This window comes from Phoenix dactylifera, unplaced genomic scaffold (assembly GCF_009389715.1).
Source record: "Phoenix dactylifera cultivar Barhee BC4 unplaced genomic scaffold, palm_55x_up_171113_PBpolish2nd_filt_p 001044F, whole genome shotgun sequence".
In the NCBI taxonomy this organism is placed as follows: Eukaryota; Viridiplantae; Streptophyta; class Magnoliopsida; order Arecales; family Arecaceae; genus Phoenix; species Phoenix dactylifera.
In genome coordinates this window covers 56,523-83,786 of record NW_024068396.1, presented here as the reverse complement: position 1 = coordinate 83,786, position 27,264 = coordinate 56,523, and the positions used below count along the sequence as shown (strand labels likewise).

The following is a 27,264-nucleotide window of genomic DNA, read 5'->3' as shown; positions in this document are numbered from 1 at the left end:
TTCCCTCTCCTCTTCCACCAAGCGAGTCATGAACTCGCCAGCCAACGCCGACTTCGCAAAACGAAACACAGAACAACGTGAGCCGTGGATTTTTTTCGTAATTATAATAATGCATGTAAATCGAAATCGGCAAGCGAAAATTGCAACTTTAATGAAGGGGTTGAAAAAGAAATATAAAGTCGGCAATGCGATTGCCGACGTTACGTGTTATAAAATGCAAAGCTTCGTCTCCCTATGTCCACCAGTCATCGTCTCTGTCATCTCTTTCTTGCTCCTCACTCTTCTCCAATGGCTTCAGCTATGATGGAGGACAGTTTCGAAGACGATCAGCTGGCCTCAATGACCACCGACGACATCATCAGGGCCTCTCGCCTCCTCGACAATGAGATCCGGATCCTCAAGGTAAAACCCTAATCAAGATCCCATCCTTTTCCCCAAACAATCTAGGGTTTCTTGTCCCCTTCTATCCTCCTCTTTCCCATCTCTTGACACGCTCTTTCTGCGAGAAATTAGAATTTTTGTTGTTCTTGATTTTTCCAATCCTGTGATCTGCGGCAGGATGAGTTACAGCGGACGAATCTCGAGTTGGAATCCTTCAAGGAAAAGATAAAGGAGAACCAGGAAAAGATAAAACTTAACAAGCAGCTCCCTTATCTCGTTGGTAACATCGTCGAGGTATTCTTCTCTGCTCCCTGCGTTCCCTTCGTCTCCAAGCCTTTAATTCCCCTTTTCATTCTTTCTTTACTTTTGTTTGATTTTTTTTTTTTTTTTTTTTTTTTGGGGGGGGGGGGGGGGGGTTGTACAATTTATCTGAAGGATAACAATGTATTAAACCCTGAAACTCTAGCACAAGAAAGGAAAAGAAAAAGAAGTATGGATTTTCACTGTCTTCTTGACTCGTAGCCCTCTTCATTGGCATTATATGATGAACTTTTGGATGATCCTGTCATAAATTTCATAATTAGATTCAAATATATTTCACCTAGATAATCAGGGCTTCCATTTATATGTTATTAGCGGTTTGAAGGATGGAAACAGTTTAATCTCGTTATTTTACGACATTAACTTTTGCACTTCATGCGCCTTATTGTTAATCATATCATTTGTTTCTTTTTTTAACTGACCTTCGTGGTATCTTTAGATTTTGGAGATGAATCCAGAAGATGAGGCCGAGGAAGATGGTGCAAATGTTGATCTAGACTCACAAAGAAAGGGAAAATGTGTTGTTCTAAAAACTTCTACACGACAAGTAAGCTAGAAGCCCTCATTTATCCATATTTTACTTATTTTTCCCTTGATGGAGCGTAAGTTCTGCTTCATCTTGCCTCCTAAATGTAGACTTGAATGTTGAAATATCGAATGGTCTTGGCTGAACCTATTCAAAGTTAGCTTACTTTGGCAATGCGATGATGGAACCTATCCAAAAAGAATATATATATAACCTTGATGAGGGAACTCTTATCCTCATCTTTTTTGATTTTTCATTATATAATTATGATAATGTGCGCACTTATGTGTTATGCTATCCAGTTTTATTCTCCTGCTCCTATCTAGAGTTATTGATGTTTAGACTTGTTGGGGGAAAAATGGATCGTCCCGAAACACGTGAATGCATCGCCAGCACGTGACTGGGGGCGCTCGACCCCGAAGCGCCCGACCTCGAGGCGCCCGATCTCGACATCCCTGATTTCAAAACACTAAGACGACCTCAGAAGGCCGACCTTGCCGTTCACATGTTGCGGCCATGCCCTGCGACAACCTCGCCGCACCATGCTCCGCTCGCGAGCCATGCCATGACATATCAACCAGGGACTATGCCCTGGGCGGCTGTCTGCAATTAATGCGCATGGCCTCCGCAGATCTCCGGCTTACTCAACAATTAATGTACACGGCCTCCACAGATCTCCGACCTACTAAAAATCTTAAGCCCTCCACAACAGCTAGTTGACTCACTCGACTACGCCCAGTCACCCACTGCAACTCATTGGCTCCAGTCCAGCCCTCCACGGCAGCGCATTAATTCACACGATCGTGCTCAATCATTACGGTAACTCATTTAATTCGCCCCGTCACATCACAGGTGACCCTGTACCCCTCTATAAAAGGAAAATCTCTCCCTCTAAAAGGGGGACCGGGGGCTGAGAATTTTAGAAAATATTCTCTCTCCCTCTTCACAATAGCCCCCTCTAACTTAACCATCGGAGGGTCGGCGGCGAAAACTCCGGCCACCGGCTTCTTGCAGGATCCCCGAAGGACGCCGCCCGTCGACGCACCACCAGTCGGAACTCCTCCTTCTCAGCCCATGGTCGCCCCCGGGTCCAATTTCCAGCAACAGTTGGCGCTAGAGGAAGGGCCCGAGTTGTGGCCATGAAGCTAAAAAGCAAAGGAGCCTCCAACGCCTCCCGGCGTTCCACACCAAGCCCTGGACACTCTGTCCAGATCTCACCACCAAGACCTCCGGCGGACCTAGTCCCCCAAGTCCAACCGGAGCAATTCAATGTTTTGGTACAGCAAGTTCAGGCTTTGGCCACAGCAGTCCAAGGCTTGCAGTGTATGGAGGCTCTTCCTATGCCGCCTCCGTAGGTTCAGGCCCAGCCGGTTCTCCCTCCAGACGGATCAACGGCCAACAATGGAGAACGACGCTGCTATCAAGGCTCAACCCGAGCGTCTCCCCGGAGAGAACCGCTAGGGAGGAGCTTAGATAAAAGGCCACAGCCTTCGGAGACGGAATCAGCTCCAGGCGAACCAGCGCCAGAGCAGACCACCGTGGCAGTTCCCCAAGGTGGGGAACTCGACAAGAATGTCGAGAAGCTCGAGCGCCAGATTGAGGCGCTTCACAGGAAGGCAAGGCGCGAGGGTGACTTTCAGTTCACCACCAAGTCACCCTTCTCCTGCCAGATCGAGGATGAACCGGTCCCACTGAGGTTCAAAATGCCCCAAGTGGAGCCCTACAATGGGACTACCGACCCCCTCGACCACCTGGAGAGCTATCGGGCCCTCATGGCACTCCAAGGGTCCTCAGAGGCCGTGCTCTGCAAGGCCTTTCCTGCGACACTCCGAGGAACGGCTCGGCTTTGGTTCTCCGAGCTGAAGCTGAGCACCGTGTCCTCCTTTGAACAGCTCGGCAGGCAGTTCGCCACCAACTTTGCTGCCAGCCGACGTCAGCAGCGAACGTCAGACTCCCTTCTTGATATCAAGCAAACGTAGGGAGAGCCCCTCAAAGACTATCTCGACCGTTTCACCGCCGCAACCTGGGAGGTTCGCAAGCTCAACCAGTCGATAGCCATGTCAGCGCTAAAGACTGGAGCTTGGTCCTACAGGTTGCTCTTCTCTATTGAGAAGAATTTTTCCGCCGACTTCACTGAGATGTTGGCCCGAGCTCGGAAGTATGCGAAGGCTGAAGAGGCTATCGCCTCCAGGCGGGGTACGACTGAGCAGGCCTCAAAGAAGCAGAAGAGACGCCGCAAGGAGCGCAGCCGCCCGAAAAGCCGGTCTCCCCGCCGAGATAAGAACCTGCCTCGACTAAGGAGTCCACCTCGACAGCGGGCACAGCTTCGACCAAGGTCCCCGCCTCAACCGAGATCCCCACCTCGGCCATGGGTGCCCCCGGGAAAGTACGAGAATTACACTTCCCTCAATGCACCTCGGGCAGAGATCCTTATGGAGATAGAAGGCCGAAACTATCTTCGACCTCCACTCTCGATGCGGGAGACAGGGGCTCGGCGCAACCCCAAAAAATATTGCCGCTTCCACCGGGACTACGGCCACGACACGGAGGAATGCTTCCAGCTCCGAGATAAGATCGAGGCACTCATTCGTTGAGGAGTACTTGACCGGTTCATGCAGAACCGACGTGAAGAAAGAAGGCCGGTAGAGAATGCCACGCCGCCTGAAAATCCAAACAACATGCCTATTGCCGGCACCATCAACACTATCGGGAGAGGCTCGGCCGAAGGAAGCTCGGCTGAAGAGCCAGCTGGGAGAGAAACCGCTCTGAAGCGCCCACGTACTTCCGAAGCTATCTCGTTCTCGGACGAGGACTTAAAAGGGATTGAGACTCCCCATGATGACGCTGTGGTCATCTCCATGATTATAAATAAATTTGATGTAAAGCGTGTCTGGTTGATAGTGGAAGCTCGGCGAATGTTTTGTATTATGATGCCTTCCAAAAAATAGGGATGACAGAAAGCCAGCTCTGGAGAATGAATGCTCCGCTGGTTGGATTCACCGGAGATTCGGTCCCGGTTGAGGATGGGATCAGCCTTCTTGTCACGGTCGAGCTCGCCCCTCGAGAAAGCACCGTGGGGATGGATTTCCTTGTGGTCCGCCTGCCCTCGGCCTACAACGCCATTTTTGGACGACCAGGGCTTAACGCCCTCCAAGCTGTGGTCTCGACCTACCACCTACTTGTGTGGTTCTCCACCGACCGAGGAGTAGGCGAGGTTCGTGGAGATCAGTCAATAGCTAAGTAATGCTATATGGCGACTCACAAAACAAAGCAACCGGCTGAAGCACCAAGCCAAGCGAAACAATCAGCCAAGGCGCCAACCCGAACGTTAGATCAGACGCTGCCCATCGAAACCCTGGAAGTGCGGGACGCCCCCCGGAAAGAACGAGTAGAACCTGGTGAGCTTCTTACCCAAATCCCCTTAAAAGAAAACTGCCCAGATCTAACCGTGCAGGTCGGCTCCGGCCTGAGCTCTCGCGAAAGAAACCACCTGATCAAGTTCCTCCGGTCCAATATGGACGTCTTCGCCCGGTCGCCCGTGGATATGCCTGGGATAGACCCCGACGTCATGGTTCACCGACTCCAGGTGAAACCGACCTGCAAACCTGTGAGGTAGAAGAAACGGAGCTCCGCGCCGGAACGACAATGAGCAGCGGCCGAGGAAGTAGACAAACTTCTCGAGGCTGGCTTCATCCGGGAGGTCTTCTATCCAGATTGGCTCGCCAACGTAGTCCTCGTGAAGAAAGCTAACGGAAAGTGGCGCATGTGCGTGGACTACACCGACTTGAATAAGGCATGCCCAAAGGACAGCTTTCCTCTTCTAGCATTGACTAGCTCGTGGACTTCACCTCGGGACATCAGTTGCTGACCTTCATGGACGCCTTCTCAAAATATAATCAAATCTGAATGGCACCAGAAGATGAGGAGAAGACAGCCTTCATCACAGACAAGGGCCTTTATTGCTACAAAGTGATGCCGTTCGGGTTGAAGAATGCCGGAGCAACATATCAAAGACTGGTCAGCCAGATCTGTAGACGACATGCTGGTGAAGAGTCGAACAGCAGAGCACCATGTAACTGACCTCAATGAGGCATTCTCCACCCTTAGGAAGTACCAAATGAAGCTCAACCCTGCCAAGTGTGCATTCGGGGTCACCTCGGACAAATTTCTCGGCTTCATAGTAACCCAGCGTGGAATCGAAGCAAACCCTGAGAAGATCCAAGCGCTACAAGAAATGGTGCCACCAAAGACGGTCAAGGAGGTACAACGGCTCATTAGCTGGGTCGCAACTCTGGGAAGATTTGTTTCCAGGTCGGCCGAGCGGTGCCTCCCATTCTTCAAAATCCTCAAGCGGCCGAAAAACTTCCTATGGTCGGAGGAATATCAGCAAGCTTTTGAAGAGCTCAGGCGCCTTCTTGCTTCTCCTTCATTACTCACAACCCCAGCAGGGCGAGCTCCTCTATTTGTACCTGGCCGTCTCCCCGGTCGCTGTAATCTCGGTTCTTGTCCGAGAAGAGAATAAGCTTCAGAGACCAGTGTATTATACCAGCCGAGTCCTAAGGGATGCTGAGACTCGATATTCCAAGCTGGAGAAAACAATCTTTGCCCTGGTCATCTCGGCTCGAAGGCTCCGACCCTACTTTCAGGCCCATATTGTGGCCATACTGACTGACCAGCCTATGAAGCAAATTCTACAACGATCGGATCGCGCCGGAAGGATTACGAAGTGGGCAGTTGAGCTCGGGGAGTTTGATCTTGAATACCGTCTGAGGCCGGCGATCAAAGCCCAAACGCTTGCTGACTTTATTGTGGAGTGCACTTTGCCGGATGATCCCGAGCTCGCACTCGCGTCAGCGGAGGAGACCCCGATGCAACCATGGGTTCTACATGTGGATGGCTCCTCAACCTTGGGGGGTAGCGGAGCAGGCCTCATTCTCACTAGCCCAGATGGGGAAGTCGCGGAGCAGGCTCTACGCTTCGAGTTTCCTGCCTCGAGCAATGAAACAGAGTACGAGGCACTCATTGCCGGGCTCAAATTGGCAAAGGAGCTGAAAGTGGAGTACTTGAAGGTCTCTAGTGACTCCCAACTGGTCGTGAGCAAGATTTTGGGAGAATTTGAAGCAAGAGAGCCATCGATGCAGATATATCTCCAAAAGGTGCGAGACCTCACATCCATCTTGGGCTCCTTCAACATCCAGCACATTTCCAGAACAGAGAACCTAAGGGCAGACCAATGTCGAAGCTGGCGACTTCCCGCATGAGCGAGCTCTCTAAGACAATAGTACTCGAATACCTCCAAACGCCCAGCACAAAGGAGCCCGAGCCAACCCTCTGCATCGAGACCGAGCCGAGCTGGATGGACGAGCTCGTCAGCTATATGCAGAACGAAATCCTCCCCGATGACGAGCTTGAAGCTCGCCAAATTAGGCGTCGAGCTTCCAAATACATCTTATATGAAGGCAAGCTCTACCGCAGGTCGTTCACCTCTCCCCTCCTCAGATGCCTCCGCTCGTCAGAGACGGACTATGCTATGCGAGAGGTTCATGAAGGGATATGCGGGAACTACTTGGGAGGCCGAGCACTGGCCCACAAAATCCTGCGCCAAGGATACTACTGGCCTACACTTCAAAAGGACGCATCGGACTTTGTCCGAAGGTGCAATCGGTGCCAGCGGAATGTCAACATTCAGCGCCGGCCCTCGGCCCTGCTGACCTCGATAAGTGCCCCTTGGCCATTCGCCCAATGGGGGATTGACATCCTGGGATCATTTTTTCTGGCCACCGGGAAGAGAAAATTTCTGGTTGTCTCCATCGACTACTTCACCAAATGGGTCGAAACCGAACCAGTGGTCCGGATCTTCGAGCTGAAGATGCGGGACTTTGTCTGGAAGTCAATAATTTGCAGATTTGGACTCCCCCGCATCCTTATATCTGACACTTCGGTCGTCCATCCACAGGCGAATGGAGAAATCGAGGTGACAAACCGCACCATCCTTTAGGGGCTCAAGGCTAGGCTCGACCGATCCAAAGGGCAATGGGTCGAAGACCTCTACAATGTTCTCTGGGCTTACAGGACTACATTTCGACTTTCCACTGGCGATACCCCCTTCAACCTGGCGTACGGAACGAAAGCTGTCACCTCCTGAAAGTCGGACTCCCCTCACCAAGAGTAGAGCACTACAACGCAGCCTCCAACTCTTCTCAGCTCAGGGGCAACTTGGACCTCATTGAGGAGACAAGGGAGGTCGCCCGAGTCCGCATGGCGAGGTATCAACAGAAAGCGACACAGTACTACAACTCCAGGGTAAAGGCCAAGCTTTTTAAGGTGGGAGATCTCGTCCTCAGGAGAGCTGGAGCTTCTCAGCCTACCGAGCAGGGGAAGCTCGCCTCGAACTGGAAAGGGTCATATCGGATTGCTCGAGTCCAGCGGCCCGGAGCGTACAAGTTGGAGTCTCTCGAAGGGACCCTCATTCCACGAAGTTGGAATTTCGAAAATCTTCGGATGTATTATCAGTAGAGCCCCCAGGGGTCCTCGACGATTGGAAACACAACTCTCGTTCCCTTCTTATGTTGATTTATTTGCAGCTCTCCTTTAATTATTCCACTCTTCCTGATATTGGGACGCTTATGAACTTCAGGATACCCGACCAAGCTCAGATGTCCGACCAAGCTCGGATGGCCGACCAAGTTCGAGTGTCCGACTAAGCTCGGATGCCCCAGCCAAGTTTGGGATACCTCGCTACGTTGACGCCGAGCTCAGTCTCGATCTCCATCAAAGCCCCCGACCAAGATCGGGATGCTCCACTGAGTCGACAGCGAGCCCAAGCTCCCTCGACCTCGGGAAGCGTCGCGGGGTCGACAGCGAGCCCAAGCTCTCTTGGCCTCGTGCACGATCCTTCAACTAAGGTCGGGATGCCCCGCTGAGTCGACAGTGAGCCCAAGCTCCCTCGACCTCGGGAAGCGTAGCAGGGTCGACAGCGAGCCTAAGCTTCCTCGGCCTCGTGCATGATCCTCCGACTAAGGTCGGGATGCCCCGCTGAGTCGACAGCGAGCCCAAGCTCCCTCGACCTCGGAAAGCGTAGCGGGGTCGACTGCGAGCCAAAGCTCCCTCGGCCTCGTGCACGATCCTCCGACTAAGGTCGGGATGCCCTGCTGAGTCGACAGCGAGCCCAAGTTCCCTCGACTTCGGGAAGCGTAGCGGGGTCGACAGCGAGCCCAAGCTTCCTCGGCCTCGTGCACAATCCCCCGACTAAGGTCGGGATGCCCCGCTGAGTCGACAGTGAGCCCAAGCTTCCTCGACCTCGGGAAGCGTTGCGGGGTCGACAGCGAGCTCAAGCTCCCTCGGCCTCGTGCACGATCCTCCGACTAAGGTCGGGATGCCCCGTTGAGTCGACAGCGAGCCCAAGCTCCTTTGACCTCGGAAAGCGTAGCGGGGTCGACAGCGAGCCCAAGCTCCCTCGGCCTCGTGCATGATCCTCCGACTAAGGTCGGGATGTTCCGTTGAGTCGATAGCGAGCCCAAGCTCCCTCGACGTCGGAAAGCACCGCCGGACAACATCAAGTCGACAGCGGGCCAAGCCTCCTTCGACCTCGCGCATAATCTTCCGACCAAGCTCGGGAAGCTCCTTACCACCAATCTCCAGCTCGATCTTCACCTACTCCATACTCCTCCGGACGAAGGCTCGGCCAAGTCCGAACATCGACTTAAGCCGAGACGGCCTGCAACGACGACCTCGAGCTCTGCCCGATGATGCCCTGGCCGAGCTCGGAAATGCCGAGTCATTGGCCATGAGCTCGAGTTCTACCTGATGACGCTTCGGCCGAGTTCGAAATCAAAGAGCATGAAAGCTCCGACGATAGCCCAGCCTCGGCCTATGTTGTCATTGAGCCCGAGCTTGAAGCTTCAACAAGCTTCTTCTGGAAGCCGAGCCCAAGGATTTGGCGAAATTTTTCCAGAGGATAGGCCTAAAGGCTTAGCAGGACTTCTTCGAAGCCCGAGCACAAGGACTTAGCGAGTCCTCCTAAAGTCTAGGCCTAGAGCCTTAGCATAATTCCTCCAAAAGCGGAGTTTGAAGACTTAGCGAATTCTACCGAATTCTACCAGAGCCAGGTCTAAAGAATTAGTCGAGCTCGAAGACTTGGTGAAATGCGCCAGACAGGAATCCAACTCAAGTAGTGAAAATAAAAGTTTATCAACTATGCAAATAGAAGCAAGCACAAATACTCGCAGAATCTGAAAAGAGGATATTTCATTGATAAAAGCCCGAGGGTTGAGTACAAAACTTGACCTTGAGGTTGACTCACCTGGCCGGATAGTGGCCGCAAAGGTCGACCTCGTTTACAAAAGAACAAGCAAAAGGAAAGGAAAAAGGAGGCTAAGTCCTAAAGGGCAGCGGCTGCTTCAGTATCGACCTCGGGGTCGTCCACAACGATCACTTGGGGGTCCTCGGCAGAAGCTGTCTCGGGACCTTCCCCAGCGGCCTCGGACTGGGCTTCACCAGTGGCCTCGGGAGCACCCCCGGTGGCTTCCCCGGAGGGAATCTCCCGCGCCGCCTGCTTGGCCGCATCAGCCTCGGCCTCGACAGCCTCCCGATCGGCCTCGAGAATTGCAGGAACGTCGCAGGTCCCATCGTCGAGGCTTCCGAGCTCGCTCTCTACGCCGACTCCCATTCTTGGCCGAATACTCTTGAGGTCGAGCTGGGGGCAAAACCGCTGCATTTGCCTCCGAAAGTTCTTGAAGCCGCGGAGGAATCCGTCCACGGCCTTCTCCTCCATCAGATCGCGGAACTCTTCTGACTCCTTGAAGAGTACCACTGCGTCTCGGGCCTGTTCCAGCGCCCTTTTCTCTCGAGCTTCGAGCTGCTCGACCTTCAGGCGGAGAAGCCCCCCTCATACTTGTAGCCGGCGGCCTCGGAGCGGGCCTCGGCTAGACGCGCCTTGGAGGCGCACAACTTCGACCTCGCCAAAGCGTGCGAGGCCTTCTCCTCTTCGAGCTGGTCTACCGCCGATCGTCGCTCGGCTTCGGCGGCCTCCATCTGCGCGATGGCCTCCCACCGTGTGGCCTCAGAGTCGGCAAGCTTCTTCTCGGCCCCCTCCAGCTGCCTTTGGCTCCTCCGAGCCTCACTCTGGCACTCCGATGCGATGAGCACCAACATGTCGAGCTGATGAAGGTGCTTTAAAAAAAAGAAGAGGAGAAAGAAAGAAAACGAAAGTTGGTAAAGGTCAAGGAGATGTCAACGATCAAGTCAAAAAAGCAAAAGCGAGGAGACGACTTACTCGGACGGCAGTGCAGTAGGTCTGATCGACGAGGCTCCCGGGATCGATGGCCTCGAACTCGGCCCAATTAGCTGGGAGCAATGCGCGGCGAAATACCTCGCGCGCGACCTTGCTGTCATGGAGGACCGAATCGCCCTTACGGATCGGAGACTCTGGGTCGTCAGACCCCCTCTCAGAGTGATCTCCGACCCCGGACGAGCTCGGGACGTTGGCCCCCGACGAGCTTGGCCTGCCCGGGCTCAGAACAACAGGACGAGATGCGCTCGGGACCCCAGGGCCCCTGCTCGGCTCGGGGCCCGAGCGCCACAGGCGGACAACTTGCCGACCCGGCCGCTGAGAAATGGGGATGGGGCAGGCTGGAGGCGCCGAATCCCTTGCCCTCCTAGAACCCAAGCTCGCGTAAAACTCAGCAGCTGGAGTCTCCTCCCGGACGGATCTGGAAGTTCCGACCCCAGGGCCCCTTGCCTCGGTAGAAGCAGAAGTCGAGGCTGATCTGGGCTTCTTCCTCGGCTCGGGATGAGCCCCACCGGCCTCGGCCACCCTCCTTTTGAGCCGAGTGAAGAGGGCCGTGTTGCTGGTCACCATGTTAGCAACGTCTGAAGAGAAATTTTTTTTCAAGTGTCAGATGGGCACAAAAAAAGAGGGAAAGAAACAAATAAGACAAAAGACACCAAAACGAAGGAGCAGTGCGACTGCTCTTACCCTTGGGGCGCGCCGAGCTCAAGCTGACGTTCACCAAGGCCTCCTCGCTTAGGAGGTCGGTCAGAAGGATATTTCCTCTGAAGCCATGCAGAGCGTCGAGAATCCTCTGCTCGTCCGCCGAAAGCTGGGGGAGATTATTGAGGGCTTTCAGCCGGGGCTGCCCCCATCTCGGGTCAAATTCCCACGAAAACTCGGAGGAAAGAAAGAAAATTTTTTTCTTCCACTCATGAATGGAGGAAGGGGCACCTCGGAAGAATGGCCTACCACTCCGAAAGGCGAGGTAGAGCCACTCTCCATCTGCCGGGTTAGACTTCAACATGAAGCACCAGCGGAAGACGTTCACCGAGGTCGGTATCCCATGCGCAAGGCAAAGGGATAGGAACCCGATGATGGTCCTCCACGAGTTCGGAGTGAGTTGTGCTGGGACGAGCTGGTATGCCACCAGCAATTCGTTCACAAACTCGTGTAGGGGGAACATAACGCCGGCCCAGAGTGTCTCAATGTACATCCCGATCCAATCTGGAGGTCTCATTACCCGATCCTCCGATCCCGCAAGCTCGAGACGAAACCCGAGCCGGAGGAAAAATCGGGAGCGGACCAGCTCCAGTTGCTCCTCGGTCAGGCTAGACCCGACCTCACCTGTACCGCGACCCATTCCAGAAAGAAAGACGATGAAGAAAACAAAGGATGAAGGAGGAAGAAAAAAGAAGAAGAAAAATCCCCCGAGCCAATGTGAGAAAGTGACCTACTGTGGAGTCGCCGAAAACCGCCTCAGGGCGCCGCCAGGAAAACACAGTCGTGACTGGGAAAGGAAGAAAGGAGACAAAGGAAGAAGAGGAGAGCAGCAACTGTGGCGGCCAAATAAGAACTTTCTAGGGCTAAGTTAGGGGGTTTATATAGACCTTCCCAACGGCCCAGATCAGCAAGACCGGATCCCGCCTTCCGTCCAGATCGCGACACGCGTCTGCTCCGAAAATTGAAGCGACGTACCAACCTGGATCGGCACCTCAAAAGCGGAATCGAGGCGGCGTCCCGTCGGATCTCGCAACCTCATCATGAGCCCACGACGTGAAGCAACCTCGAAAAGCGAAAGGACGTCGCCCCGTCTTCTCTCATTAAAGACGCCCCGAAGCATGTGAAACGACGGAATAATTTAAAGCTATCTGGCCCCCACTAGTACAATAAAGGCAACTATTTCCCTCGCCCGAGCTCGTAAGCGGCTCGAACTCAGAAGTCGGGGGTAGTGTTGGGGAAAAAATGGATCGTCCCGAAACACGTGAACGCATCGCCAGCACGTGACTGGGGGCACCTGACCCCGAGACGCCCGACCTGGAGGCGCCCGATCTCGACATTCCCGACTTCAAAACGCCGAGCTGACCTCAGAAGGCCGACCTTATCGTTCACATGCTGCGGCCACGCCCTGCGACAACCTCGCCGCGCCATGCTCCGCTCGCCAGCCATGCCACGACATATCAACCAGGGACCATGCTTTGGGCGACTATCAGCAATTAATGCGCATGGCCTCCGCAGATCTCCGGCTTACTTAACAATTAATGCGCATGGCCTCCGCAGATCTCTGGCTTACTCAACAATTAATGTACACGGCCTCCACGGATCTCCGACCTACTCAAAATCTTAAGCCCTCCACGACAGCCAGTTGACTCACTCAACTACGCCCAGTCACCCACTGCAACTCATTGGCTCCAGTCCAGCCCTCCACGGCAGCGCATTAATTCACACGATCGTGCTCAATCATGACGGTAACTCATTTAATTCGCCCCGTCACATCACAGGTAATCCTGTACCCCCTATAAAAGGAAACCTCTTTACTAAACGGGGGATCGGGGACTCTGAGAATTTCAGAAATTATTCTCTCCCTCTTCACAATAGCCCCCTCTGACTTAAGCATCGGAGGGCCAGCGCCGGAAACCCCGGCTACCGGCTTCTTGCAGGATCCCCGGAGGACGCCGCCCGTCGATGCACCACCAGCCGGAACTCCTCCTTCTCAGCCCGTGGTCGCCCCCGGGTCCAATTTTCAGCAACAAGACTTTTAAAGTTTCTCTTTATTTTACTAATTGAAAGTCAGTCGTCAGATTGCCACCTTGTTTATATTTTGAAGGACATGATTTTTGGACTTGGCATGACCTTGGATTCTGATGCTTTCTATCAACTGAAAAATTCGTCCATCTGATGGAATTAGGTGATTAAGTATTGGTGACAACTTCTTTATGTGATTTCAGACCATCTTCCTTCCTGTTGTTGGGTTAGTCGACCCTGATAAACTTAAACCTGGAGATTTGGTTGGGGTTAACAAGGACAGCTACCTAATCTCGGACACCCTTCCTTCGGAATATGACTCACGAATAAAGGCAATGGAGGTTGATGAAAAGCCAGCTGATGATTACAATGATATTGGTGGCCTTGAGAAGCAGGTAACCCCTACTTCCACAACGTAGGTATGAGCTTTTTTGTGTTTGTAATGAAATTCCACTGCTAAAGAGCCAATTGCCATTCTAACTTTCAGATTCAATCTTAGTTATTTTTATTTCTATAGATATTGCAGTCTTGCGTGAGTCCTCCCTAAGGTTATTACCTAAGAAATGCTTACTCTTATTTCCTTATTGTATCTGCTACTAAATGCTTCTATTGGTGTCTATGAATCCAAGAACTTGTTGAAGCCATTGTGCTGCCAATGACACACAAAGACCGGTTTCAGAAATTAGGGATTCATCCACCTAAAGGAGTGCTTTTGTATGGACCACCTGGAACTGGGAAGACACTGATGGATCGTCCATGTGCAGCACAGACAAATGCTACTTTTCTGAAGCTAGCAGGACCCCAACTCGTTCAGGTTATTATTCAAAGCAAAAAATGCATGCTTGTGTTCTCATTCAGTTGTTTCTTCACCATTCATTTATGCTTATAAATCCACTTCCTCCACATATTTTGCGCTGAGGAAATTGTCCAAGAGCTTGACCAGTTCCTTCCACTTTAAGTCATAGCAACCATGCATTTCTTGAAGTTGTTTCTAATGCAATGCCATATCCTAGTTGATTGATCTCACTTGATTGTTAAATGACAAATATGGATGAAATGTGATTTTCTTTGCTAGTTCTTATTTGGAAATAAATTGTTTCCTCAATTTCTCATTGTGCATCATTTACATCATTTTCTTTATGTGCCACCATCGCTCTATCTGCATCTTACTAATCCTTTTTCTGTGGTTTGTTACACTTTGAGATGGATTAAACCACCACTTGACCTCCCAGATGCACCCTTTTCTTGAAATATGAAATGATATAGTTGTATCGCATTCAATACCAAGTTTGGTTGCCAATTCAACTTTCAATGGAAAAGTCTATTTATCTCAGTTTGACTGATCTGTTTTATACATGATGATTTTTTAAGAACAGATTTGACACATATTTACTTACATGAATGGAATTTTTCCATTTTCATGAGCTTGTTACTGAAGAAAGCATACGCAGACTACCTCCTAAACCACACCATGCATGTTTATAATTGTTTTGCAGGATGTTTGAATAACAGATTATGTAACGAATTTCTTATGCTGTAAAATGGGCTAGAGCTAAAAATTTCAAGAAAGACAATATCTACAACACAAGTGTACTGAAGCTGGAGTTGTTTTAATAGGAAGAAAGTATGGCAGCTTTGCCTAGGAGGAGTCGAGAGCGATAGTTGTATGTGTTGATAATCGATTTGTACAATGATTTCTTATTAGTTTCATTTTTTTAAACATTAATATGTGACTATTTTTTTCCTAAAATATAGGATAGGGCTACATTCCTTATTGCAGAGCGTGTCAGGGAGTAATCATTATCTGGCAAGACCAGTCATGTCGAAGTTTAGGTGTTCGTCGAATTGATAGAATCGGAGCGTTATGGTTGAGTGAGGGGTTATGACATTGGAGTTACCCCCACTCAGTTGTTTACAGTGAGCAGATATATTTGAGATGCCAGACATAGGTTTGTAGTTTGAAGGCAGCGATGGAAGAGATGAGGCAGAGCCATCTGACAGAGATGGAGGAGATGAGGCAGAGCCATCAAATAGAGATACAATCTTTGAGGGCTCAGCTTGATCAGATTACATCTTTGTTGCATAGGTTTATCCCTCCTCAGATAAATAACTACATATATTTGAATATTTTACATAATTATTATGTATTTTTGTATAAGTTTAATAATTTTGATATTCTTAACTTCTAAAGTTTCTATCTTTTTTTTGCAGGTTTTTGATGCTTCTAGTACTCAGAGACGATGATGATGATGCCATCTATCCCTGATAGCTCTTAGACTATTTATTTAGGTGTTTTATATGTATATTTTGTATATTTTTCGAACCACATTATAAATGTAAATTGAGAATGTAAATATAATCATATTTGATAATATGAATATTTCGAAAGATCAGTTTGATCGTGACATGTGTTATTATATGACTTCTGTTGTGTATGTGTTTGGTGTATATATTTATATACAGAGTTTTATTTTTTTTAAATATTTTTTTTAAAAAATTAACTATTACACGCTTTCGTTAAAGTATATTAGCTATGCTTATTTGCGTTGTTAATTAGAGACGTAAATATGCGTTGCTGATATAAGATGTTTCATCGCCCATGCTTTTAAAAAGCATCGGCATATTTTATAACTACTATGCGAACAAAATGCGTTGTTAAGTTGGTTTTCGACGGTAGCAAAGTTGATGCTTTTGCGATACTTTAGAAAACGTCGGAAATAAAACAACTGACGTTTTTTCGTTTCAGTATATACATTAAAAAGCATCAACAATGTCTGATTTTCTTATAGTGGAAGATTTGTACAAGCATATGTTTGGTCTTAAATCGGTTATTTGTCTAAGAGATATTGGATACTTATATAAAACTAAGGAATCCAAAAAATATTATCTGCTAGCCTTTTTAGAAGAGATTACGAGTTGTTATAAATGGTATCAGAGTGAATCCGGCTCATTGTCTATGTGGATTAAAGGACATTGCAGCATAGGTTTATTGAGGCTGACTACGAGCCGACTATGGTGCTTGTGATTTGAATGGATTTGCATTTTTAGTCGGATAAGGATACCAGGGTTTAAATGGAAAAAGTATATGTTCAGTTATAAGGTTTCACCGCCATTTAAAGAATAACACCAGATGGAAAACTGAAAGTGCACGTCATCTACAACCCCATGAGTGGTCCTCAGTCCTAAAATAAAAGATTGGTTCAGCCAAGGTACGTAACTGATCTCGTTAGATTTGAGCTTTATCCAATTCTTGGCATGTGATAAATAGAAAGAGAAACTCATCCATAGTTTATTTTTTTCTGGCCAATATGCATGAGTTTAGTGCAAAGAGTTGGTTAAGACGTGGACTTGACTCGTATACATACGATCATTCCCCTATAGACCAAACCCCTTCTTCCTAGAAAAACTCGGCCAATGGGCCAAGACCGACCTGTCACTAGGGATCTTTGGATAAGAAAGAACCCTCCGCCTAATGATGGGCTCAAGTTTAATACGGACAGATCTTCTTTAGTGTTGATAGGTTGAGTGGTGCAGGAGTCGTTTGCAGGGATCATCCTCCGTTAGAAATGCTCTTTATTTTTTTGATGTATCCCGAGACCATACCATTAGAAATATGCACAATGAGATCCTCTATGGACGAGTTCAATCTATAAAAACGAAGTATGCGTATTTGTTCACGTCCTTGAGAGATGTTCCCGTACTTATCGTAGCTGATCGCCTGTCATGGCCGACCCTCGGGCAAACTCTATCTTCTTTGTCATCAACCTTAGATCATCGCACCCGATGCAACTCATCCTAAGCATAGGAATTCTGTTGTGTTGTTCTCCCTCTTGAATTCCACTACATCCAAGTACTTCATCGCCCCCTTATTTCTTGGTCCAACCCCGACTGCCCGCGTCCATCCCGTGCTCTATCAGGCCCTTAATCTGCCACGTCCGGCCATACCATGGCAGTACCATCGCTAGCTTTCTCTGGCGGCACACCCACTTCAAGTTACATCTTGAGCCCATAGTTGGTGATCACATTCCTCAGCTGGTCGCTGAGCGTTGCATAAACTTCGAAACAATGTGCTCCATGAACCGTAGTAGTTGAAGCACATCACATTGATCCAGTCGAACTCAATGGCAATAATCTCTGTTGGGTACAACCTCGGTATATAGCTGGGGAAGAAGAAGTGGGATACAAGGTAGACAACAGTTGTGAGGCGTGCAGGACTGGCCAATGGCTGTGGCATCCCGAATGGCAGCATCGTGCCTTACACGTGGGATTTGGATCCTTAAATAGGGAGTACTTGAGGATCCATGTGGGTGTGTATTTTGTCCCACAGTTATTTGGAGTATTTATACAGGATCAAGAAATCCAAATAATATATTCCAGTTAGTCATTTTGGGTGAGGTTTTGGATTACTACAAATAATATCAAAGTGGAACCGAACCATGCCCATGTGGACTAGGGAGTACTGCAACACGGGCTCATTGGGGCTAACTATGGGTCAAACTACAGGTCAATCGTGGTGCTTGTGATTAGATTTGAATTGATTTGGACCCCTAGCCTGACGAGGATGTTAGGGCTTAAATGGGGAAAGTATGTGAGGACCCGGGTGCGAGCGTGTAGGGTTGCTATGGCCACCCAGTGGGGAGCATGGTCCTGCCATGGCCACTACCGATAGGGAGCATAGTCCTGATAGGAGGGTTGCGAGGTGTATAATGTGGTAATGAAATTGGCGGGCTACAGGCATCCTCTTCCCCTTCCCCTCCTGTTTAAGCTTTGATATTATCACCAGGCTAAACGAGCCCAAATTCATTTAAATTCAATCACAAACGCTTCAAATAGCTTATGGTCCACATGGGCCTCGCAGGCTACAGGCATACTCTTCGTCCTCCTCTCATGTTTAAGCTTTGATATTATCACCAGGCTAAACGAGTCCAAATCCATTTAAATTTACTCACAAACACCAAAATTAGCTTATGGTCCACATGGGCCATGGGCCCATTCTACTCTAATACCATTTTGTAACAACCCAAGACTTTCCCAAAAATGTTAGTCTACATGGGCTATAGGCCCATTCCATTCTAATACCATTTTGTATCAATCCAATACTTCATCCAAAAGTGCTAGTCAGAATATATTATTTGGGTTCTTTGCTCTTATACATATATTCTTTTTTTTTGGTATATTGGCAGCTCACCCACACCATGTGTGGGCACAACCCAAGAAGTCAGACAATAAAATAGAATGCAAGGAAGGCAATATAGAGTCGTAGGTCTTCTAAAAATCTTTGGAAGGATGAGCCGCGTAGGATGCCATCCAATTCGTAGCGCTATTGGCCTCTCTAAAGATGTGGGTGTCCCGAAATGCGACACATTCACGTAGCAGACGACGGGTATTATGCAGCAACTGCATCCCCCTGGCGGCACCCCTGGGCCCCATGATCCCCTCATCACCATAGTGGAGTCCCCCTCAAGTAGGATGTTGTCGGCCCCCAATACCTGTCTAGCATAGAAGGCCCCCTCCCAGGTTGCCCGGACCTCAGAGCTCGCAATAGTCTGCTCGAAGATGCGCCGACCCCCAGCCGCCACTAGCCGGGCCTACTGATCCCTGATGACGAAGCCGATGCCACAGCGGCCATCCTCCTTAACACTTCTGTCGAAGTTCATCTTGAGGAAACCAGGAGGTGGGGGCTCCCAGGATATAAGCATGAGCTTGGGCGCTGCTAGAGCATAGTGAGAGCTCCAGATTTTTCTGGCCAACCCAAGACACGACAATGCAGTAATAACAAGGACCTCCGCCACTAGGAGTAGGGCTCTATCTGCCACCACTCTCGGGGGTGCTCCACTCTCCTCAAATACTTGGATATTCCTATCTAGCCAACAATAGTACGCTAAATAAGTTGCTCTAATCTCCTACTTCATAAGTCCAGGTCGCCGAGAGGACTCTGCCAGGAATATTAGAAAATCCTTCATCGATGACTATCACGGATGCAGGCGACGAAAGCCGGCACACACTCCCAGATCCGATTAGCCCGCTGGCAGCTGAAAAGAATATGGTGGATAGTCTCTTCTGCCTCCTGACATACCCCACATCCCATGGAGATGTCCATCCCCCGCCGGGCTAGCACCCCCTAGTGGGCAGACATCTCCATGCAACCTTTCAGATAAACAGAGCCACTCGGGGGTGAAGGTGTAGCTGCCAAATTCATCTCCCCTCGATTTGCCGTGCTGCAGGCCTCTTGATCAACCTGAGGAGATCCTGAGTCCGCACCTCTGATTTGCCAGTGCTGTGTCACACCCTCCTATCCTCCGTCTCGCTTGTCGGGATCGGCACCGCCAGCACCCTCTCTGCCAACTGCGCGCTCTCCTGGGGCAAGCAAGTCATGGACTCTACATCCCTCTAACTCGTCGGGGTCAACGAAAGTAGGCCATCTACTCAATGGTACCTCAGTTAGCCAGCAGTCGCTCAAGGCATCCATGGCTCTTCCATCTTCAATCTCCCAGCTGATTTCCGGGATTGCCAAGGGGGCTCGAGAGCATATCTCTCTCCATTGGAAGGAGCTGTGTCGGCCTACATGGAACACTGCTGGGTTCGCCGAGTCCTATATATATATATATTCAAAATCTGCATAGTACATAGTCGATGTAGGACTAAATGTATATCCATACATATCCTCACAGTCAACATTTAAGGGGGTGATGATGAGTTCAAAGAAGGTATCATTTAGTTGGGCAAAAGCATAGAATATGTGAGCGAAGTAGGGGAGATCAATGGACGAAGGAGGGAAAGGAGTGGTAATAGGTACGTTGGTAGGCGGCTTCGATCGCTAAGAAGAGGGGCCGAACCAGGGTTGGCTTTAGTGGAATAGAGGGAACAAAGGGGCTTGTGGACGATCCAACACCGTAAGAGTTGCTCATGGCAGGTAGGAGGAGAAAAAAGAGGGTTGCTAAAGGGAAGAAGGCTATGTACTCACAAGCCATGTTGGAGAGAGTACTGTACGGTCCTTAGTTTTACACATGGTTAATTTGAGAAATTCAAAGATGAACTTTGGTGTGCTAAGATTCAGAGAAACAATGTTAAATACTTGCTAAGTACTTCTTTGTGGGTCACTTAATATTATTTTTCTTTTCTATTTCGCGCGAAAGAATGATTAATACTCATCATACAAAATTATTGTTGGATCACTCATTGCGCAAATCTCAAACCACTCCAAACTCTGTCATTCATCCGTTGGTAGAAATCTCAAAACAAGCAAATGATCCAGAGGTAGATTTGTGTAAAGAAAGGTGAATCCTTCTGTAGCATGAAAGAGAGACTCTTGTCTCAATGTTGCATGGACTTTTGTGATCTAATTATCACCAAATATTAGTATGGATGGATGGTATCACCACTTGCTATTTGAGGCATGAGGTAGAGTTTGATGGCAAAGGGTGTAAACCTTTTGTTTTAAGCCTCTGTTTCTTAGTATGCATATTTCATATTGTTAGGTTTAGCTTGGATGTCGGTTTAGGTAGAGAGAAGAGGAGACCCAAGTATAAAGTAGGATGTAGGGTTGGAACCCCTCGGAATTTTTGAAAAATTGTAACTCAATTTCCAAGCATAAATCACAATTTTTATTTTTTTGGCACCGCACAAAGTTCTTTTATTAAAAGAGATTGAAACAAAGATACGTATGGGGTAAAGCCAAAGTTAAGCAAATAAATACTTATTACATCAAGCCAATGGAGAGAGAGAACAATGGCTGAAGAAGATGCGGAAGGAAGGCCGTCTCTCAACTCTGCCATGCATCCCATGCTGCCAACAACAAACGCTATGAGTTAGTGCATAAAAAGAGAGATGGGTTACAAGCCATCGACACAACGGTGCTAGATTAGATGTCAGCCGCTAATCCCACCATTAAGCATATCTTAACCCTGATCATCGACACGTGTCTACTAAAATTAGTAAAAGAAACAAACAGTTGATAGCTAAAATTGAGGGACACGAGTCGATCACAGAATTTTTCTCAATGTATCAAATATAGGTGCAATTTATGGGCACGATGGCAAGTTCTCAAGAGCTAGAGACAAAAAAAAGGGTTTTTTTATATGAATACTCTTCTAATTATAAAATTTTTCATGTATACCTTTCCAAAATTAATATTTGAATGTATACTTTTATAAAACTCTTATTTTGCTATTCTACCCCTTTTTTATCCTTATTTTTGCATATATATACCCACACCATCTAATTCTGTTAAAAAATTAAGAGTTTCAAATTAAAATAACTAAAATATCTTTAATAGGTAGATGTGTAAAAAGAAATATTTATAAAACGTTCGTGATGGAGAACAAATAAGTAATTTCATAAATTTATTTTATTTTTAATTAAAATAAATATTGTTTTTATTAATGGTGTTAGAAGAACGGTAATATTAGAGGTATTTGTGCAAAAAAGTATTTTACGAGGATATAAAAATAAATATAAATTTTAAAAAGGTATTTACGTAAATTTAAATTTTTAAAAAGTTATTCATATAAAAAATAAAAAAAAACCTACCATCTCTGCACAACGTAGAATAATATTTCCAATACAAATTGTAAAATTGAAAAGGGCATTTGTCGCCTTGCGTTTGTGTACCTCGTCGAGAGATGCTCCAATCCTTGTCGTATCCGACCGCCCAAAAGAAGTACCCGCCGAGGCCGTGCTCCTGCGCGAACTCTATCTTCCTCGTCACCGACCACGGGTTATCGTAGCCGATCCAACTCGTCCCGGCGTAAGAATACACAGACACCGTTATTTCATCATCCACTTGGGTCGCGTTGTTTTCCGTGTTAAAATCCACCACCTCCGAGTACAACATCACCCCATCAGTTCCCGGTCCGAGCCCTACTGCCGGTGCGCCGATGCCGTGGTCTGCCGGATCCTTGAGCTTCCACGTCCGGCCATATAATGGCAAACCCATCGCCACCTTCGTCGGTGGAATCCCAGCCTCCACCCACGACGTGAGTCCATAGCTCGTGCTCACGTTGCTGTTTGGATCGTACAGCGCCGCAGGCGCCCCAGTCTCCGACGTGTCCCAGGAGCCATGGTAGTCGTAGCACATAGCGTTGATCCAGTCCAGACTGACCGCCATCTGGTCGGCCGGATAAGATCTAGGTGTGTCGCCTGGGAGGAAGAAGTGCGACGCGAAGTACACGGCTGACGTGAGCAACAGGCTCGGTCGGCCAGTCTCGGCCGCTTCGCGAGAGATTGCGTCGCGCCATTCCATGAAGAGGTCGCCGAGGCTGGCCATTTTCTCGGGGTTCGCCGGGAACTCCCAGTCGAGGTCAAGGCCGTCGAGGTTGTACTCGCGGGCGACGGCGATGGTAGATCTAATGAAGGCGGAGCGGGTGGAGCAGTTGGTGGCCATGTTGGCGAAGGTGTCGCCTCCGCCGCCACCGCCGCCGATGGAGAGCATGGCTTTGATTGGGGGATCGTGAGCGTGGAGGGTGGCCGTGAAGTCGGCGAGCATGCCTGCGTCGGAGGGGGTGACGACGAGTTCAAAGGAGGTGTTATCTAGTTCGACAAAGGCGTAGTAGATGTGGGTGAAGTAGGAGAGGTTGATCGAGGAGGGTGGGGAGGTGGAGTTGAGTCCCGAGGGCCAGTAGCCCGCTTTGATGGCCGACGATGGGAGAGGGACGGGGGCCATGGCTGCAGATGGGACACAGGCCGGAACCCGGACGGGAGGACCAGCCGGCGAAGAGGGGCTTGCAGCCGGTGCAGCCCTATAAGCTCCTGCTCTGGAGATGAAGGGGAAGGAGGAAGTGGTTAGGACGAGGAAAGCTATGAATCCCGAAGCCATGGTGGGAGAGAAAGGGCGAACTTTTTGATGGTCATAAAAGGTGAGGCTGTCTTATAGGAAGAGGCGGAGCTCCGGTGACAACGAAAGGCTTTGCCCGATGAGTATTTTATTTGGGCGGCTACTCCTCCTTCGTTGGAGTTGTTGAATTTTAGTCGGAACAAGGTGAGAGGGAGTTGGTCAATTTTGGAGTCTCATGTTTGGAGTTGAACGCACGTTGGTGATGATTGCTAATGGAGGGGTGCGACCTCCACCTCTCCGTGAGTCTACTGGCGAAGGGGATGTTTGGTCTCATTGTGGGCTTGGAATTCTCTCATATGTTCATCGAAACATAAGTATTCATCAGCTGACTCCTATTTGCGGTTGACTTGTTGCTTCTAGGACTTAAGTTTCATCCACCTCCACCAGGTCAAGAGGCGCCATTTTTGAAGTAATTTTTCAGCGCTACAGCTTGATGTCCACCTTCGCCCAATCGGCTTCTAGAACGCATCCTTTTCCGTTAATGACATGTCTCTTCTGTCCTCATTCATACTTGTTGGGGGAATAAGATTTTTCCCCAAGTGACACGAATGCCCCCAAGAAGCCGCACAATCGCCGACCCTGAACAGCCGAAGTCGGCGTCCGACCTCGGAACGCCCGACCCCAAGACATCCGACCTCGAGACTTCCGACCTAGGAAAATCTTGGTGCTCAAGGTCTACCCTTGTTAGCCACCTACTACGACCGTACTCCTCCGAGGTCCAACTGAGGACCATACCCTGCCACTGCTTCAGCATTTATTGCGCATGGCCACTGTAAACCTCCAGTTCACTCAACAATCGATGCGGATCTCCGGCTTACTCCACAATTAATGCGGATCTCCAGCTTACTCCACAATTAATGCGGATCTCCGGCTTACTCCACATTTAATGCGTATGGCTCCTGTCATCTACGGACTCTCAACTCTCCACGGCAAGTTAGCCCAGCAGAGTCTGGTCAATCCTGATAAGTCTCTGATCTCGGCCGTACCTCCGACACTAATGCAATAATTCGCTTGGTAGCGTACCGGTTCGGGTCGCACGACGCCCCCACCGCTGACATCAGCACAATGATTCGCCTGGCCGTGCGCCGACCTGAGCCACATGCCGAGCCGTGCTATGGCCTCGCCCTGTTACATCACAGGTAAACCGACCCCCACCTATAAAAGGGAGCCTTGGCTTCTCAGGATGGGGGGTTGGGAAATTCCGTGCCCTACAAACACTGTTCATCTCCTCCTTACACTATTTGCCCCCTCCCTGACTTGAGCGTCGGAGGGCCGGCGCCGGAAAACCCGGCCACCGGTTTGTCTGCAGGCACCCAGACCCGCTGACGGATCGCTGCCCCGCCGTGAGGACCTCCTGCTCCCTCTCCCCGGCCACCCCAAACGGAGGACGCCGCCCGCCGACTGGTCGCCGCCCCGCCGTGGTGACTCGCCGCTCCCTCTCCTCGACCGAAGATTGCCCCTGGGTCCAATTTCCAGCAACAGTTGGCGCCAGAGGAAGGGCCCGAGTAGCAGTCATAAAGTTGAGAAGTAAGGGAGCCTCCAACGTCTCCCGGCGTCCCCCGCAAAGTCCTGGACGCTCCGTCCAGAATTCTCCAACTCCGGCTGACCCAGTTCCTCAAGTCCAGCCGGAACAGTTCAATGCCTTAGTACAGCAAGTCCAGGCCCTGGCCGCCGCCGTTCAGGGCCTGCGACGCGAGGAAGCTTTACCAACGCTTCCCCTGCGGGCCCAGGTCCCGCCGGAATTTCTTCCCAACGGCCCGGTTTTCTCCGGCCAGAATCTACATGGCTCCTCCAGAGCCAATACCGAAGAACGGACTTCCCCCCAGAGAGGGCAACCGGGGGAAGATCTCAACAGAAGACTCCAGCCTTCTGAGGCTGAGTCAGCCCCGGACCGCCGTGAGCCGGTGCAAACCACGGCAACAATTCCGCGGGCGGGGGAGCTCGACCGAAAAGTTGAGCATCTGGAGCGCCAGATTGCGGCGCTCCACAGCAAGAAGGCGAGGCAAGAGGGAGACTTTGAGTTCACTACCAAGTCCCCCTTTTCCTGCCAGATCGAGGATGAGCCGGTTCCCGCGAGGTTCAAAATGCCTCAGGTGGAGCCCTACAGCGGAATCACCGACCCTCTCGACCACTTGGAGAGCTATCGGGCCCTCATGGCCCTACAGGGGTCCTCGGAGGCCATACTTTGCAAGGCCTTCCCAGCAACCCTCCGAGGGACCGCTCGGCTTTGGTTTTCTGGACTGAAGCCGAACACGGTGTCCTCTTTTGAGCAACTCGGCAGGCAGTTCGCCACCAACTTTGCTGCCAGCCGGCGCCAGCGACGGACGTCAGACTCCCTCCTCGACATCAAACAGAAAGAGGGGGAGTCCCTCAAGGAGTACCTGGACCGCTTCACCGCCGCCACGTGGGAGGTTCGCGAGCTAGACCAGTCGATAGCCATGTCGGCTCTGAAGACTGGGGTTCGCTCCTATCGATTCCTCTTCTCTATCGAGAAGAGCTTTCCGGCCGACTTCACTGAGATGTTGGCCCGGGCCCGGAAGTATGCCAAGGCCGAGGAGGCAGTCGCCTCTAGGCGGGGAGCAATTGAGCCCGCCTCAAAGAAGCAGAAGAAACGCCGCGAGGAGTGCGGCTGACAGAGGAGCCGATCCCCCCGCCATGAAAAGAATCTCCCTCGATTAAGGAGCCCGCCCCATCAGCAGGGACGACCTCAGCAGAGGACACCTCCCCGACCGAGGTCCCCGCTACGGCCTCAGACGTACCCAGGGAGGTACGAGAACTACACACCCATCAATGCTCCCCGGGCCGAGATCCTGATGAAAATCGAGGGTCGGGACTTTTTCCGACCCCCGCCTCCTATGCGAGACACGGGAATTCTCCGTAATCCCAGAAAGTATTGTCGCTTCCACCGAGACCGTGGGCACGACACGGAGGACTGCTTCCAGCTCAGGGACGAGATAGAAGCGCTCATCCGTCGGGGAGTATTCAACCGGTTCGTGAGGAACCGACGTGAAGAAAGGAGGCCGGCGGAGAATACCATACCGTCTGAAAATTCGGACGACAACAGGCCCATTGCCGGCACCATCAACATGATTGGGAGGGCCTCGGCAGGAACGGCCGCCCAGGGAGCACCCCCGAAGCGCCTACGCACTGATGAAGTCATCTCGTTCTCGGACGAGGACTTAGAAGGGGTTGAGACCCCTCACGATGACGCTGTGGTCATCTCAATGATTGTAAATAGGTTTGATGTAAAGCGTGTCCTAGTTGACAATGGAAGCTCAGCCAACATTTTGTATTATCATACCTACCAAAAAATGGGGTTGACAGAAGGACATCTCCGGAGAATCAACGCCCCGCTGGTCGGGTTCACCGGAGATTCGGTCCCGGTTGAAGGTGAGGCCAGCTTCCTTGTCACAGTTGGCCTCGCTCCCCGAGAGAGCACTGTGAGGACGGACTTCCTGGTGGTCCGTCTGCCCTCGGTCTACAACGCCATCCTTGGGCGGCCAGGGCTAAACGCCCTTCGAGCCGTGGTTTCAACCCGCCATCTGCTCATGCGGTTCCCCACCGGCCAAGGAGTAGGCGAGGTCCGCGGAGACCAGCTGGTCGCCAAGTAATGCTACACGGCGGCCCACGGAGTAAAACAACCGACCGAGGCGACAATTCAGCCAACGGGCCCCTCATTGCCCATAGAAACCCTCGATGCGAGGGACACCCTCTGGAAGAAGCAAGTAAAGACCGGTGAGCTTCTTATTCAAGTTTCACTACAACAAAATCTCTCCGAGCTAACTGTGCAGGTCGGCTCTGGCCTGAGCGCCCGCGAGAGGGATCGCCTCGTCAGCTTCCTGCGGGACAATGCTGACGTCTTCGCCTGGTCGCCCGCGGACGTGCCGGGAATTGACCCCGAGGTCATGGTCCACCGACTCCAGGTGAAACCAACTAGCAGGCCTGTAAAGCAGAAGAAAAGAGGCTCCGCCCCAGAACGGCAACGAGCTGCGGCCGAGGAGGTGGACAAACTCCTCGGAGCCGGCTTCATCCGGGAGGTCTCCTACCCGGACTGGCTCGCCAACGTAGTCCTCGTCAAGAAGGCCAACGGGAAATGGCGCATGTGTGTGGACTACACCGACCTGAACAAGGCTTGCCCAAAAGACAGCTTCCCCCTCCCAAGCATCGACCAGCTCATCGACTCCACTTCAG

The 27,264-nt window shown here is 50.5% G+C and overlaps 2 protein-coding genes across 3 annotated transcripts; one reads left to right on the top strand and one right to left on the bottom strand.

Annotated features, from left to right (window-relative positions):
• The first annotated feature begins 226 nt into the window (after nucleotides 1–226).
• LOC120107856 (26S proteasome regulatory subunit 6A homolog) lies at nucleotides 227–15,327 on the top strand. 2 transcript variants are annotated; one of them, XR_005509473.1, is made up of 7 exons: nucleotides 227–402; nucleotides 559–675; nucleotides 1,142–1,249; nucleotides 13,445–13,636; nucleotides 13,871–14,055; nucleotides 14,738–14,905; nucleotides 14,997–15,327. XR_005509473.1 is itself a non-coding variant. In XM_039121354.1 (5 exons), exons 1-5 carry the CDS (start codon nucleotides 235–237, stop codon nucleotides 13,898–13,900), a joined length of 615 nt encoding a protein of 204 aa, XP_038977282.1. In that variant the 5' UTR covers nucleotides 227–234; the 3' UTR covers nucleotides 13,901–14,346. The 2 variants fall into 2 exon arrangements, 1 of the variants encoding a protein (XP_038977282.1); XM_039121354.1 differs by lacking the exons at nucleotides 14,738–14,905; nucleotides 14,997–15,327 and having other exon boundaries at nucleotides 13,871–14,346.
• Nucleotides 15,328–20,833: 5,506 nt separating this feature from the next.
• Nucleotides 20,834–23,156, bottom strand: LOC120107855 (nod factor hydrolase protein 1-like). Its single transcript, XM_039121353.1, has 2 exons — nucleotides 21,852–23,156; nucleotides 20,834–21,026 (listed from the first exon to the last, which is right to left on the bottom strand). The coding sequence occupies exons 1-2, from the start codon at nucleotides 23,053–23,055 to the stop codon at nucleotides 21,004–21,006; spliced, it is 1,227 nt and encodes a 408-aa protein (XP_038977281.1). The 5' UTR covers nucleotides 23,056–23,156; the 3' UTR covers nucleotides 20,834–21,003.
• Nucleotides 23,157–27,264: the final 4,108 nt, after the last annotated feature.